Source organism: Lissotriton helveticus, chromosome 4_1, assembly GCF_964261635.1.
Source record: "Lissotriton helveticus chromosome 4_1, aLisHel1.1, whole genome shotgun sequence".
In the NCBI taxonomy this organism is placed as follows: Eukaryota; Metazoa; Chordata; class Amphibia; order Caudata; family Salamandridae; genus Lissotriton; species Lissotriton helveticus.
The window spans coordinates 266,317,309-266,332,369 of NC_136063.1; the positions used below are offsets into that span (position 1 = coordinate 266,317,309).

General features: G+C 43.7%; 1 protein-coding gene across 1 annotated transcript in view; it reads left to right on the forward strand.

Annotated features, from left to right (window-relative positions):
• Positions 1-11,746, forward strand: part of ADCY8 (adenylate cyclase 8) — a 1,090,843-nt gene extending 1,079,097 nt beyond the window's left edge. Inside the window, exons 17-18 of the mRNA XM_078686748.1 lie at positions 4,611-4,725; positions 11,184-11,746. Coding sequence (XP_078542874.1) covers positions 4,611-4,725; positions 11,184-11,671 — 603 coding nt within the window. The 3' untranslated portion in view covers positions 11,672-11,746. The remainder of the gene's footprint in view (positions 1-4,610; positions 4,726-11,183) is intronic.
• Positions 11,747-15,061: the final 3,315 nt, after the last annotated feature.

Here is a 15,061-nt window from a genome sequence, read left to right on the forward strand (position 1 = left end):
ACACAAAAACACCACACTTTGTTCACACTGGAGCCCACTTTTGCCCTTCACATATGTTTACAAGATCATGTGCCAAACTAATAAGAAGAGGGAATGGAGAGGTGGACAAAAATATTTAAAGACGGGAACGGGGACTCAGACTGAAATATCTGTACTGCAAAAGAGAGACACCGACTGTAGGACAGGGAGACATTGGTATTGCAACAGAGACAGGTATTGAGATGCAGGGAGATGGTCGCGGGACAAAAACACATGGACAGCATGGCAGGAAGAAATACATAGTTGGTCAGGGAGGCATGCACACTGGGAGTAGTGAAACACGGGTACTCAGGAGAGGAGATATACATTGAGACAGGAATTTGGAAGACATGTTATCAAAAGGAACAGCTCAGTTTGTTAAAAATGAAGAAGGTTACAGGGAAAACAGCACAGGTTCCCTTTGAAGTTAGTTGGTGTGAGTCTGATAATGGCCACATTGAGACTTGTTTCCCATGAGAGTCAATGTAGGGTAGAAGGAGACTATAGAGATGCATGCACTTTTTTTGCATTTGTTTGGAAGTTCTGCAAATGCCCTGCTGGGATATATAGTTACTTACATCCAAGTACTTGACTCAGGAAAAAAAGCATGTCTTTTTTTTTTTTTCTGTCCTCATATTGCCAAAAAAAGAAAAACTCATAATAGAATACCTCCATCTACTCCTTGCCTTTTGCCAACCCTCCGAATAGGCCTCGGAGAAGGATAGGGCGTTCTTTTTTTAGTTCCACCGAGACCTTCTCCAATCCCGTTCACTGTATCCGATTCCAGCCCTCTTAGTTACTAGGGAAATTTGGGTCCATGGTGTTCTCTTTTTTGCTTAATCATTGGACCCATTGTCACTTTCTCTCCAACATAACAAGTTTACCCATATCTTCCCCTTACTTTTTATATCACATGCCATGTCACTCTCACTTATAGATATTACATTTCTTAACAATTCTGAAAATACCGGGGGGTCTTCTGATTTCCAGAGCCGGCAAATCTCTCTCCTAGCTAAAATGATCACATAAAATATAAAGTTATACATAGGTGAATTCATTTGATAATCATTTGGTATACCGAAGAAAACCATTCCAATGCTTAAATCTATAGGTCTCTTCAGAACAACTTTCAAAAAAGAACATATTTCTTTTCAGTAAGGTTTAATCTCTACACACTCCATAAATACGTAGATATTATCTGCCTCTGGAAATTTACATCTTGGACAGCAATATACTGTCCCTATTAGCGTAGTCAGCTTTTCTGGAGACCAATATACTCTATAAGCCGTAAAAAGGTGATTTCTCTTCAGAGCAGCCGGTTTCACTAATTCCTGTAGCATTAAGAAAGAGTCAGACCAAACTTTATATATGTCTCTTGTGTTCCCCGCATTCTCTCTATAGTCCTCCCCCCATAATCTAATTACATCAGTTTTTGCCTTGTCTTCCCGATTAAGTAATGCACCATACCAATATGCCACTTCTTTTTTCCGGGTTCCTCCTCTCACTATTTGGTCTAAAACTTCAGAATAAGTTTCTTCCTCTTGCCAAAGTTGGGTTGACCACCATGAAGCTAATTGATAATATTTAAATCTTGTCAATAATCCATGAGTGAGATTACATAATGCTTTCCAACTCATCAGGTTACAACCTACTTATAAATCCCCCCAGCACTTTATTCCCCCTCTTTTAAGTGGTTCACTCAATTGGTCCTTAAAACATTCAGGAGTCCCAGGTGAATCCCACACCGGTGCTTGCGTCGCATAGTATGGTATGTCCATTATTTTCCTTATAAACATCCATGTTTCTAAGGCCGCCCTTAATATCTTTAATCTTACTTTTTTGTAAAATTTGGGATTGCCATACTTATATAAGAAGGAGACCTGACCTTGAGGTATGTTTCGTAACATTGCCTTATATAAAAGACCTAATGGTGAAGTATCTGGGTTATTCAACAGAATTCTAAATTTTTTAAAATGAAAAGCATAACAATAAAATAATAAATCTGGTAGGGCTAGCCCGCCTACTCTTAGGCCTCTTCTCAGCTTTTTTCAGGCTATCCTAGAACCCCTTGTTGCCCATATAAATGTACCGATTCTACCTTGCAGTTTAGCAATATCTTTTTTGTTAAAGGCTAACGGAATAGTATTAAATAAAAAAGTTATCTTAGGCAAAATAATCATTTTAACTAAGTTCACTCTTCCATATATATTTAGAGGGAGATTCGCCCATCTAGTTAAAAGGTTTACCACTTCCTTCGAGATCCTCTTCAAATTGTTTTTTGGGATATCTTCTAGGTTCTGCTCTAAATGGACCCCTAAATATCTCATCTCAGTTTTTACCCCAGGACAATTATTAACTTGATTCCATTCCATTATTTCTGTTTTATCTTTATTGATTGAGTATCCTGAAACATGCCCGAATTCTTCTGCCAACTTGAATAACCTTGGTATAGAATGCACAGGATTTGTTGTATATAAAAGCAAATCATCTGCATAAAGAGCAGTTTTAAGTTCTATCTCTCCCATCCAATAGGAATGTATATCTAAATCTTGCCTCAGTTTATTAACAAAAGGTTCAATATAAAGATTAAACAATAATGGTGAAAGAGGGCACCCCTGTCTTGTCCCTCTCTCGACACTAAACCAATTTGTCAATACACCATTCACTAAGACCCTTGCCCTTGGGCTCAAATAAACATTCTTAAGAGTTTGGACAAAGTTATCTGGGAATCCAAATTTGTTAATGACTTGCCATAGATAAGGCCACCTAACCTGGTCAAATGCTTTAGCAGCATCTATGGCTACTATTGTAAGTGGGTTTTGATTTTCTACAGCTATGTCGATGGCTCCCATTACCTGGAATGTCAATTCATTTAATTGTCTCCCTGGTATAAAGCCTCGTTGATCAGAATGCACTATCGTTTTAATGACTTTTGCCACTCTTCGCGCCAAAATTCCAGTAAACAACGTATAATCTGAATTAAGTAAAGATATAGGTCTATAAGATTCTATTAGTTTTGGGTCTTTATTAGGCTTTAAAATTAATGTAACTGTGGCTTCTTCCCAGGAGCTAGGGGTACTTTTGCCTTCCACATATATTTCATTAAACATGGTTTTCAGTATCGGGACTAAACCTTCTAGGGCGAATAAATAGAACTCATTAGGAAGACCATCCGGTCCTGCAGCTTTCCCCCTGGCCGCTTTTCTACACTGTATCCGGATTTCCTCTTCTGTGATTGCAGATTGTAAAAATACCTTAAATTCATCCGGTAAGCTAGGAAGTGTTACAGTATCTAGCCAATTCTCAACATCTAGTTCTGCATTTGTTACTTCTGTATACAAGTCACTCATAAAGCGTCTTGCTTCTTCTAATATCTCTCCCTCACTACTTGTTTGTCTGTGCCTCTCAAGGTTAAGTTCTTTATCTCATTCCTGGCCTTATCTGATCTGGCCTTCCAAGCCAACAATGAACTACACCTTTCTCCATATGAAAAATGCTGCAGCTTACTAACTCTCCACTTATCTGCTAGCTTCTTGTCTATCATAGCTTGATATTCTGCTCGTAGTATATCTAAGTCTTTTTCTAGGGTAGCAACCAGTGCTCCAAAAAAAGCATGTCTAGAGGTTGTTATTACTGATGTGCGATGCAGAGTAATGCTTATCACTATGATGATTTGATGCGATATGCCATTTGCTATAAGAAGAAATATAAAACATGTTTTTGTGATGATGATGATGATGAAGACATTGCCATGCAAGAGCAGTGTGGCAGTGCATTCTTTGAAAAGATATATTCACACCACCCCCTCCGCTTCTCCCTAAAATCCTTTTCAACCGGATATCAGGGGGTTTCAAAGCTCCAACTGCTGATGGAAAGAGGAAAATATCTGTAGTGGAGAGTGAAGTGTGGAGTGATGTCATAATGATGGTCAAAGTTGCCTTACCCCAGGTCTGTAGTAACAACACTACAACTGTGTGGGCTTCGATATTAAATAGGAAGAGCCCCGGGGATAGAGGCTGCCACCCATGCCCTTCTCTTTGATGCCCTTACACTGTCCTTGGTACCCCTGTCTCAGGGATCATGAAGACTGTAGAAAGAGCAGAGAGTAATCAAAGTTTAAAGCGCCATGTTTACTCTCTGTAGTTTCCACTTCTTGCTTCTCCCACAGCCATTAAGTAAATAGGAGGTTAAGGCGAGACAAATGGTCAGTACTGTGATGTGACCCGGGCCGAAGGGTACACATAATGTCACTTCCGCTACCCCTGAGGCTGACGCCCATATAGTGTCTGGGAAAACATTTAAAAGCATGTGGTCAAACTGTGTTTCGTTTCTTTCTCACTCCCTAAATGGCACCCACCGATTCCAGAAGCATACAAATACAACCTATTTATCATGGCGTCTCCATTAGCAACAGACTCGGAGGCTTTAAGGAGACCTGGGGATTTACTGTGACCGCTGTGACTTTTTTTTTTAATATTGAGCTCTTGGAACAAAGTGTAAGAACAGCACGTAATGGCCACTCTCAGTCTAAAACACAGCCCAGCAGTAAACGCGCGACAGAGCTGATGTGTTCTCTTGTGTTCGCCTTTCAGCAGTGTGAAGATAAATGGGGGCATCTCTGCGCCGTGGCGGACTTTTCCATCGCTCTGAATGAAAGTATACAAGAGATCAACAAGCATTCCTTCAACAACTTCGAGCTGCGGATAGGTGAGTGCAATGAACAGCGCTGCGAATCCATCAGCGCTAGGAAACCATGGCGGTTTATGTCACAGTCCGCGCGAAAACGAGTGTGGCCTTCTTGCAAGCTCCAGGTCAATTCGTGATAGGTGCATGAACATTCTTCTGAAACTGTCTCTTAATATCCCAGGGAAATACCTCCAATTGTAGCATTTTTTATCTACTTAAGGATGTACTTTTCAGGATCTTTTCATGTAGCCTCTGCGGCCTTTGTTCAAATCCTGTACAGTACAGCAGCACAAACTAGTGTTTCTAGGCAGAAAACATCCTTTACAACGCAGTGTTTACACCGCGGGGCCTTTAGGACGCAGCCATCACAACGCAAGTCGTTACTACGACTTGCGCTGGATGGCGCTCTTGCTCAAGGAATAGTTTAATTTTCTATTCCAACACCTTCCCTACTGTTACGTGGGCTGGAGTTGGAATAGAAAATTAAAATAATCCACAATCCAGCGCCCTCCAACGCAACGTGATAACTGCGTTGTAATGGTAGCGCGGTGTAGCAGGGGAGCTCCATATCTACAGAGATATGGCTCTCTCCTCCCCTTTGTCTGTAGCCAGTATGGAATGATGCTGCAGAGTGCCACCCAGCCACCTTTGTGCCACAGTGCAAGGGTGTTTTCATGAGGCTACCATACGGGTTCTGTACTGGAAGGGTTTCCTTCTGGTACATAATACTATACCTAGACAACTTTTAAAACTTTTCCTACTTTGTATGTGTGCAGGCAGAAAAGAAAGGAGAAATACAAAATTTCTCCTTTTACCGCCTGCTTTCAAATGCTGTTAGTTTTTTACGCAAACCCCTGTCTCAAATTTTTGGTAGAAAGGGTTTTGCGTCAAATGCATGGTGATTGCATGGGAATGCCCATGTACCACCTATGTAACGTCCCCTTAACGCAAAGCAGTGCATACTTTTAGCAACTTACCAGCGCACAACGTAAATAATAAAAAGAACACTTTTCTGATTTAAACAAGGCACAACATCAGGCCCGCACTGGCTGTTGCGGGCACCGGGCAATCCCCCGGTGCGCTGCAAGGGTGGAGGCCGGTTTTGGGCCCTGGGGGCCGTTTTTGTTATAGGGCCGTTTTTGCAGCATAGCTGCAAAAATGGCCCTGTAACAAAATCGGCAGAAAACCGGCCCCGATAAAGCGCTCGGTCGCACCCCCACGGGGCCGGCCGAGCACTTTGCCAGGGCCGGTTTTGGTTCTCAGTCCAGCCCTGCACAACATGTAAGTAAATCTGCCTCAATGGGTCATAATAAATCACCCTGTGTATTAGCACTCCCTACAGCAGTTTTAGTAACTCAGATGGGGATATCTAAAGGTATTTGCTCATCAAGCAGGAAAGTTAAAACAACATACCAGGCGCTTCATTAGAGTAATGAATTGCATAAAAGCAGTTTCATGTTATAGAAGTAAACGTGTTAACAATTCTATACTACTAAACATAGTAGCATAGAGCCAATGTCCATTTACAAATTATAGTTTTGTCATTTGCGCATATACTATTCAAATATTGCTTCCTGTGGTATGCCACATTCCGGAACTTGGACCTGAGAAAGGACACCTCCCTAGATTGTACAGAATACCTGGCACACAGGGTTGTGTGTGATTTTCATCACCTCAGGCAGTATGCTAGGAAGAAGGATAGGAGGTCTCTACCCTCTCTCTTTAGGTCATTACCCCTACATAAGGCAGTTTGGGGCCAGCATCACAAGTAATAGCTTTGAAACCGGCATGGATGTAACCCAGTGAACCCCACCTCAATTATCAAATAACTCTAGAGCAATACTCAAGTAAGTTTGTCTCTCACTCTGGCAAATAAACACATTCACCCGCAATCAATCAATCAGAAATTTGTAAAGCGCACTACTCACCTGAGAGGGACTCAAGGCGCTAGGGAGGGGGGAGGGGTGCTGCTACTGATCGAATAGCCGGGTCTTGAGTAGCCTCCTGAAGGTTAGTAGGTTTTGGGTCTGCCGTAGGAGGATGGGGATCGTGTTCCAGGTCTTGGTGGCGAGGTGGGAAAACGCTCTGCCGCCGGTGGTCGCTCTTCAGATGCGGGGGACGGTGGCGAGAGTGAGGTCGGCGGAGCGGAGCTGGCGGTTCGGGGTGTAGAAGGTGAGTCGTCTGTTGAGATATGCTGGCCCGGTGTTCTGGAGTTCCTTGTGTGTGTGGGTGAGGAGCTTTAAGGTGATCCTCTTGTTGACGGGAAGCCAGTGCAGGTCTCTCAGGTGGGGTGTGATGTGGCTGTGGCGAGGGATGTTGAGAATCAGGCGTGCAGAGGCGTTCTGTATGCGTTGTAGTAGTTTCAGGAGTTTGGCCGAGGCTCCTGCGTAGAGGGCGTTTCTGTAGTCCAGCCTGCTGCTGACGAGGGCCTGGTTGACCGTTCTTCTTGTTTCGGTGGGGATCCACGTGTAGATCTTACGGAGAATGCAGAGGGTGTTGAAGCAGGAGGATGAGACGGCGTTGACTTGGCAATGGAGAGGATAAACCCCCAGGTTCCGTGCATGGTCGGTGGGTGTTAGTGCTGCTCCCAGTGCGATAGGCCACCAGGAGTCGTCCCAAGCTAAGATGAGGACCTCCATTTTGTCCGAGTTGAGCTTCAGACGGCTGTTCTTCATCCACTCGGCGAAGGCTTTCATTCCTTCGTGTAGGTTGGTTCTGGCAGTGAGGGAGTCCTTGGTGAGGGAGAAGATCAGCTGGGTGTCGTCGGCGTAAGAGATGATGTTAAGGTTGTGCAGTCAGGTACATGTAGTTGTTGAACAATGTTGGGCTGAGGGATGATCCTTGGGGTACGCCGCAGATGATCTCGGAGGCTTTGGAATGGAAATGGGGAGGTGGACACTCTGGGTTCTGCCGGAGAGGGAGGAGGTGGTCCATTCCGAACCTTGTCTCGGATCCCTGCAGGTGGAGGCGTGTGCGTAGGGTGTGGTGGAAGAGAGTGTCGAAGGCGGCTGATAGGTCCAAGAGGATGAGGGCCATTGTCCAGCAGGGCCCTGATGTCATCACTGGCGGCGATGAGGGCAGTTTCGGTACTGTGGTTGCTGCGGAACCCGGACTGGGGTGGGTCCAGGATGTTTTTCTCCTCGAGGTAGCAGGTCAGCTGCAAGTTGGCAGTTTTCTCGATGACCTTCGCCGGGAACGGGAGCAGGGAGATGGGCCGGAAGTTCTGGAGGTCCCTCGGATCTGCCTTGGGTTTCTTGAGTAAGCCGTTGATCTCGGCGTGGTTCCAGCTCTCCGGGAAGGTCGCGGTCGCGGTCTCGAAGGAGATGTTGATGGCCTTGCGGATATGGGGTGCGATGGTGCCGCTAGCTTTGTTGAAGATGTGGTGTGGGCATGGGTCTGACGGAGAGCCAGAGTGGATGGTGTTCATGATTTAATGCTGTTGTCATCGTTTATGTTGGTCCAGGTGAGCAGGGGGTTGATGTGGGTGGTGGCCGTGGGGTCTGAGGTGTCGGTGGCTGTCGGGGCGGTCAGGTTGTTGAAGCTGTCATGGATGTCTGCGATCTTACGACGGAAGAAGGTGGCAAGGGAGTCGCACAGGTCTTGCGACGGTGGGATGTTGTTGGTGTTGGAACTAGGGTTGGAGAGTTCCTTCACGATGTTGAAGAACTCTTTGCTGTTGTGTGCGTTGTTGTCAAGGAAGTCCTTGAAGGAGGCCCTTTGGCAGATCTGATGAGGTGATGGTGTCTGCGGATGGTGTTCTTGTGAGCTACGTAGCAGTCCGGTGTCTGTTCGCTGTGCCATTTCTTCTCTAGTTTTTGGCAGGTTTGCTTGGAGACCTGGAGGTCCGCGGTGAACTAGATAGCTTTCTTGTTAGTGTTTGTGTTGGAGGGTTTCTTGATCGGGCAAGAGCGTTGGCGCAGTCGTCGATCCAACGCCTGAGGTTGCAGGTGGCGGTGGCGGTGGGGTCAGCGGGTGGGCTTCGGGCGAGGGTGGTGTTTAGCTGGTCTTCGGTGATTTTGCGCCATCTGCGGCGGGGCATCTGTTGAGTGCGGTGGTGCATGGTTGGTTTCCGGAAGGTGAAGTGGATGCAGCGATGATCGGTCCAGTGGTGTTTGGTGGTGTGACTGAAGGTGACGTGGGAGCTTTCGAAGAAGATGGGGTCAAGCGTGTGGCCGGCGGAGTGGGTGGGTGTTGTGACGAGCTGTCTGAGACCGAGGTTGGCAAGGTTGTCAATCAGGGTGGTGGACTTGGTGTTGTTGTTGTTCTCAAGGAGGATGTTCAGGTCTCTGAGGAGGATGTAGTCTGTGGAGGCAAGGGCGTGCGTGCTGACAAAGTCGGCGATGGAGTCGCTGAACTGAGGCTGGGGTTGTGGGGGTCTGTAGACGAGAGTTCCTCTGAGGGTGGTGTTGGGATAGGTGTGGATCTGAAAGTGCAGGTGTTTGGCGGTGCTGAGAGTGTCGTCGTGCTGGTCGAGACCCTGAGGGTGTTCTTTTGGATGATGGTGATTCTACCTCCTACTCTGTTGGTGCGGTCTGTGCACTCGGTTATTATGGGGGTGGGTATGGGTACTCCCCTTTGCCCTTTTGGTTTGTGGCCAGCGCTGGCTGTCATTTGGGTACATTATATGAGCTGTCACCCCTAGGGCCCACTTCCTTTTTAATTTAAAATATTTTTTCTCCTAAATCTCTGACTACCCTTCATTATAAAATTTGAGTCACTAAAATAAAGTATATTTGTTATCAGTCCTCGGTAAAAAAAATGAATTCAACACAAATGCCATAATGAATGATGAATAAGAAAATATTTTTACAAAAATAGTTTCTAAAAATAGTCTTTATTTCAAATAGTGCCATTATATTATAAATACCTGAAAAAGTATTACCTGTATTACAAAGCAGGTTGGCCAGTGACGTAGCTGGTTATCCTTAAAAAAACGGTAGTGAAGCCAAGTTACATATAATGTCACATTCAGGAGGCAGAGGAAGGGGTCTAAACTGGAGAGCAGGAACAAAAAGTTGTATTTCATTCATCGAGACCCAGACCGACACTAATGACCTGCCATTTTGGAGATGTGAAAATCCCAACCTCCTGTATGTATGACAAAACACTTCCTTAAGTTAATTCAAACTTAAGGGTAGTAGTGGACAGAAAAGACACTCTCACCCTTCAGTTCAATCGGCATCAAATACGTTATGCTGCTGAATTCAGTGGGGGGTGTAGGCTCCTTTATATAGCCTACTGCACTATTTAAGCAAAAATCATTTGAAATAGAGTTTTAGTTGTACACATTTAAATACACAATTAAAAAAATCATTGTAATAATCTTATTTGTAAATCCTATCTTTCAGTACAACATCTTAAGAAAACCTTTTTATAAGAGTCTTAATTTTTACATAACATTCTTTAATTAATACCTTGTGACCAATTTGTACAAATCTCGGGTTATGATTGATGTGAAAAGTAGGGAGTACCCATAGGCTATTGGAAATGTAGTAGTAATATACAATTTCTTGCAGTTTTGAATGACATTCAGCAATATATTGGTGCTCCACCATAACATTCTCAAACCACTTATTTGCTGCAGTCCAACTAACAGATCTTTATGAGACACAAATCACCAGGTAAGTTGTGAACGAATTCACCAAGGGACACATCCTTCACTGAATCCCACAAGTAGTCTTAGTTGCAAAGCACCTGCTTCATTATGGGGTGTGTATATTTCATCAAAATGAAAGTAATATGGTCCTAATAAAGAGTGTCCCAACGTAACCTCTGTTGAATGAAGAGATATCCTAGGTCTGGTGGTATCGGATCCATTTGAAGTGTCATTTGAAGGATACCGATTGCTCCTAACAAAACCTTGAATTGTGCAAATAACACACTGGGGCATGTGGTTCTCAGTGGATTGAATTGCAAGCAGAGGGATAACCATCAAGTAATTCCTCTTCATGGCTGGTAATCTGTATAACTTGCTATCTGCAGGGGTGCAGTTCCTAAATGCAGATCACCCCCTAACTGGTCATAAAGTGTGAGAAAATGAATGTATCCTAGTTAGAGTTCTGTCTGGTTTACATCTATAATAGACGCGCCTAGTGCCGGACTTGTAATCAATAATGTAATCTAGTCCACGGTGAGCCCATGTCAAACAGTCTCTTGAGGTTCCACCAGAGTTCCTCAGCAAGGAAGATGCCCTGTTGCCCCTGGAAGCATCAAAATGTCCCCATTGCAAGAGAAGACCGTACCAAAATTTCTCTTCAAATTTGGCACCAAAAATCTTTCCATAGTCTCACAGCAAAATGGCCTTATGACTTTTGACAAGGCTTATTCGTGCCCACAATTAAGTGTTCAACTTTCCACAAGCAAAAACCTTTAATTTATTTGATATTTATATGAAAAGCATCAAAATCTTCTCTAAATGTGAATCTTTGAAAAGTGTTTCTCAAGTCTTTCATCCTATTGAAGTATTTCTTTTGTTTCAGGTATTAGTCATGGATCAGTCGTTGCTGGCGTTATTGGTGCTAAGAAGCCCCAGTACGACATCTGGGGGAAAACTGTTAATTTAGCGAGTCGTATGGACAGCACAGGTGTCAGCGGCAGGATACAAGTGCCTGAGGACACATACATTATCCTGAAGGACCGGGGTTTTGCCTTTGAGTATCGCGGAGAGATCTATGTCAAAGGCATCAGTGAGCAAGAAGGGAAAATTAAGACATATTTTCTTCTGGGAAGAGAACAGCCAAATCCTTTAATCTTACAGCCAAGAAAACTGACGGGACAGTACTCCTTAGCTGCTGTTGTGCTTGGACTTGTGCAATCTTTAAACAGGCAGAAGCAGAAACAAATTCTGAACGAGAACAACAACTCTGGTATCATGAAAGGACATTACAACCGACGGACTTTGTTGACTTCAAGTGGATCCGAGCCGGTGACCCAAGTCGAGGGGGCCGACAAAACTGAATTGCCATAATAAACATTTTGTTTGTGTCCATTTTTTGTATTTCTTTTTATATATAAATAAGAAAATAAAAAGGGTATAATTTTTTTACAACTAGTATGATTTTTATTTTGGTAAGAACAGACTCTGATCTTTGTTAGTGTCTCTGAGATATGCAAATGTTCCTTGAACACAGACCGTAGAAGTAGTGTTTCTGATGGGCCATAATCTTCCTATTCGCAAGGAGTAGGTAATTATGTTTTTTTTGTTTTTGGTGTCAATGCATTGGTTTGAAATGAAGCTGTCTATGTACATTAGGGCTGTAGGAAATGCCTGGAGGTACAAAGACAGCTGCAGAGTGCCTCCCCTCCTATAAAGTGCAATATCAGTGATAAATGCAGAGGTTAGTATTTTGTTTATGATATTCGGTGGTTGAAGTAAATAGTATATATATGTAACAAAAAGTCATATCCTAGTGAAAAGTAAGAAATTGCCAAAGCACAAGTAAGTACTGTAAACACTAAGCTTCTTTTCATAACTAGCCCAGTGAAGTGTCTAGCTAGGCTGAGTAGTTCATTCATTTATTTGCTAAATCTTATTTTGCTAAAGTTTATTTTCTTTCCAATAAAAGTTGCTGACTTAAAAGGGTGTCCAACCCAACCTTACACAACCTACTAGTGTTTGACTGTTTTTGTGAAGGCTCCCATGTTACAGCAAGGGAAATAGGTCACCCTGTGGGAGCACATATTCTCTGCATGCTCGAACAATTAACATTGAACCAAAGACATTGTCTCAGCAATTCGCTAAAACATGCCACCATTTATGTTGGTTCTAAATAAGTGCAATTTTCCCCTAACCACATTCTGGTTTTGTTCACAGCAGATAGAGTAAAATAAATAAATGTATAGTTTCAAATCAATTGTGCACCATGTAAAGAGCACTTTTTGGGGTCTCTAGGTTTCTTTCCGATACACTACATATACTTTGAGTGGACTTTAGGTCAGCCAGTAGCTCTTGGTTGGACGTCTTTGTTGTCTAGCTCACTTGCCTGCTCATGATATGATGGATTTCTCTCCTATTCCTGTGTTTGTCCCTTCCAAGAGTATTCTGGTCTCCTTGTGTCCTGATTGAATGATGTAAACTTCCACTACTTATGTCAAACCTTGCTTTGCAGTGCATGGGAGGGGCTAGTTTCTCTCCATCGCTCTCACTACTCCTCCTCATCCTCCACCATATCCTCTTCTCCTTTCCTCCACCCCGCTCCCCATGTCCACAAGCCTCAAGATCACTTTTTAAAAACTTGTACACATAGGCAGCCTGTATGTATGCAGCAATCTCTAAATAAGTTTTCTTTTAACAGATCACATTCAAAGATGGCTGCTATGGATGTACACACATCCATAGAGGCTATCTATGAACAGGATTTCTGAAAGTAAAATAAAATGAATGTAATAATTGACAGTGAATCCCTGCAGAAGCTAGTACCTAACCTGCTATCCCCAAAATGTATTAAAAAAAGGGAAGTACCCCAATTCCGTGTGCACACAGCATAAGCACCCACTGTCAAGGTGCAGTCCTCAACTGGACTTAACATATTCTATACCATATACAGAGTGATTCATCCATCCCGTTTCCAGTTATGTGATTATACACTGATCATCTACATTTGCCACAGATACAATGGCGTCATATGTATGGTGACTTTGCACATGGCCTGAAGAAGTCCAATGTATTGGACGAAACACGTTGGCTTTTCTACTCTACATGTTGCATGATATGTTCAAATCAAACAGTAATTGAATAAAAAAGTGGACCAGAAGAACAACATTGGACACAGACCTTGTAATTTGTTATAGTGTTCATGTGGTGATGCACCGATTGCTCTTTTATGATAAAATATATTGCATTCAAAGATAGCCACTGTGATTGTGCACACATCCACATTTTTTCATTCATTTTATAATATTTTATAAAATGACATTCCAAGATGGTCACAGCAGATAAGTGCTTCACAGACTAAACATAATAGCTTTGCAATGCTTGTTTACCTACGTGAATGCAGCCCCAAAGTGGATTTTGTATTGCACTTTGTTAGCTATTGGGTTGTTGGTTGACTGGGGTGTCAGCCCTGGTTAAGCAGCAACAAAAATCCTAGTCAGGGTAAGAAGCAGGCAAACCCTAAATTAACCTGTACTCGCCTTCTGGTAGTTTGGCACAGAGCAGTCAGGCTTAACTTGGACACTGTATGTAAGGTATTTGGGTAATAGTTCAAACAGTAAAACATGTGAAATCCCCTCACCAAAAAGATTCCATACCAGGTTTCAAAAATAGCTCTGATTTTAACAAATAAAATAACTAAAACGACATAAATCCGATCAGTTTACTGGTAAAATAGCACCGAAAAGCACTAAGCGTCAATATGAGATATCTGGTTGTGCCATACTGGTACAAAGTCACAAGTTCAGGCTGACCATGATGGAGCCTGGGCCGGCTACATGGACCAAGTTAGGCCCTCTGAACAAAGTACCTTAAATCCTGGTTGCGGAGCATTGCGTGGAACACAGGCAAAGAAGGTTGGCGCAGATGAAGTAATGTGTCGGTTCCAAGATGCTGTAAGGCTGTGGTAAGAGGTCCTGTTGCATCGACATTGTGGATCCCATTGACGTGGCTTGCAATAGAAAGTGAGGGTTTCGAGGATGGAACGCACAACTGGTGATGTGTCGGTTTGAAAGAGCTGCGACGTTGTGATGTGAAGGCCAAGTAGATGAGTTGGTTTTGACTAGAGTATGCACCGCTAAGCAGAAGAGATGCATTGATTCCGCTGGTAAGCACATTTGGCCCACTTCCAAGGGATCAATACTGGGGCGGCAATACTTGGAAGGGTAGACTCACAGATTGGAGTGTCCAGGTGCAGATCCAAGGTTGTTGGAAGCCTCTTATGTCCTTGAGGCTTCAGATCAGGAGGCCAGCCAACTAGCCCTTGGAGTTGTTCTGTGTTCAAGAGATCCAGTCCTTCTCACACAGGGAAGAGAGTGAAGTAACATTCCAGCAGAGTGGCAGTCACTTCAGCAGCACAGCAGTCCTTCTTCCTGGCAGAGTATCCACAGGTCCAGAAGTGTACTGAAGTGGTGGTGTCTGAGGTCTAGTATCCCGTGGTGCCTTTGAAATGTGGGAGACTTCTAAGACATGGGTTTGAAGTGAAAAGACGTCCTCCCTTCCTGCCATAGCTCCAGACTCACTACAGGGGGATATGTAGCCCTTTGTGTGTAGACAAGACACAACCTATTCTGGTGGAAGTGAGGCCGTGCCCAGATCCTCCCTCACATCCTGCCAGTATTGCCAATCAAGTCACACCTCAGCTCCCATTGTGTGTGGCTGTCTATGTAGAATACACAATGCCGAACTGCCAATTACATCTAGTCA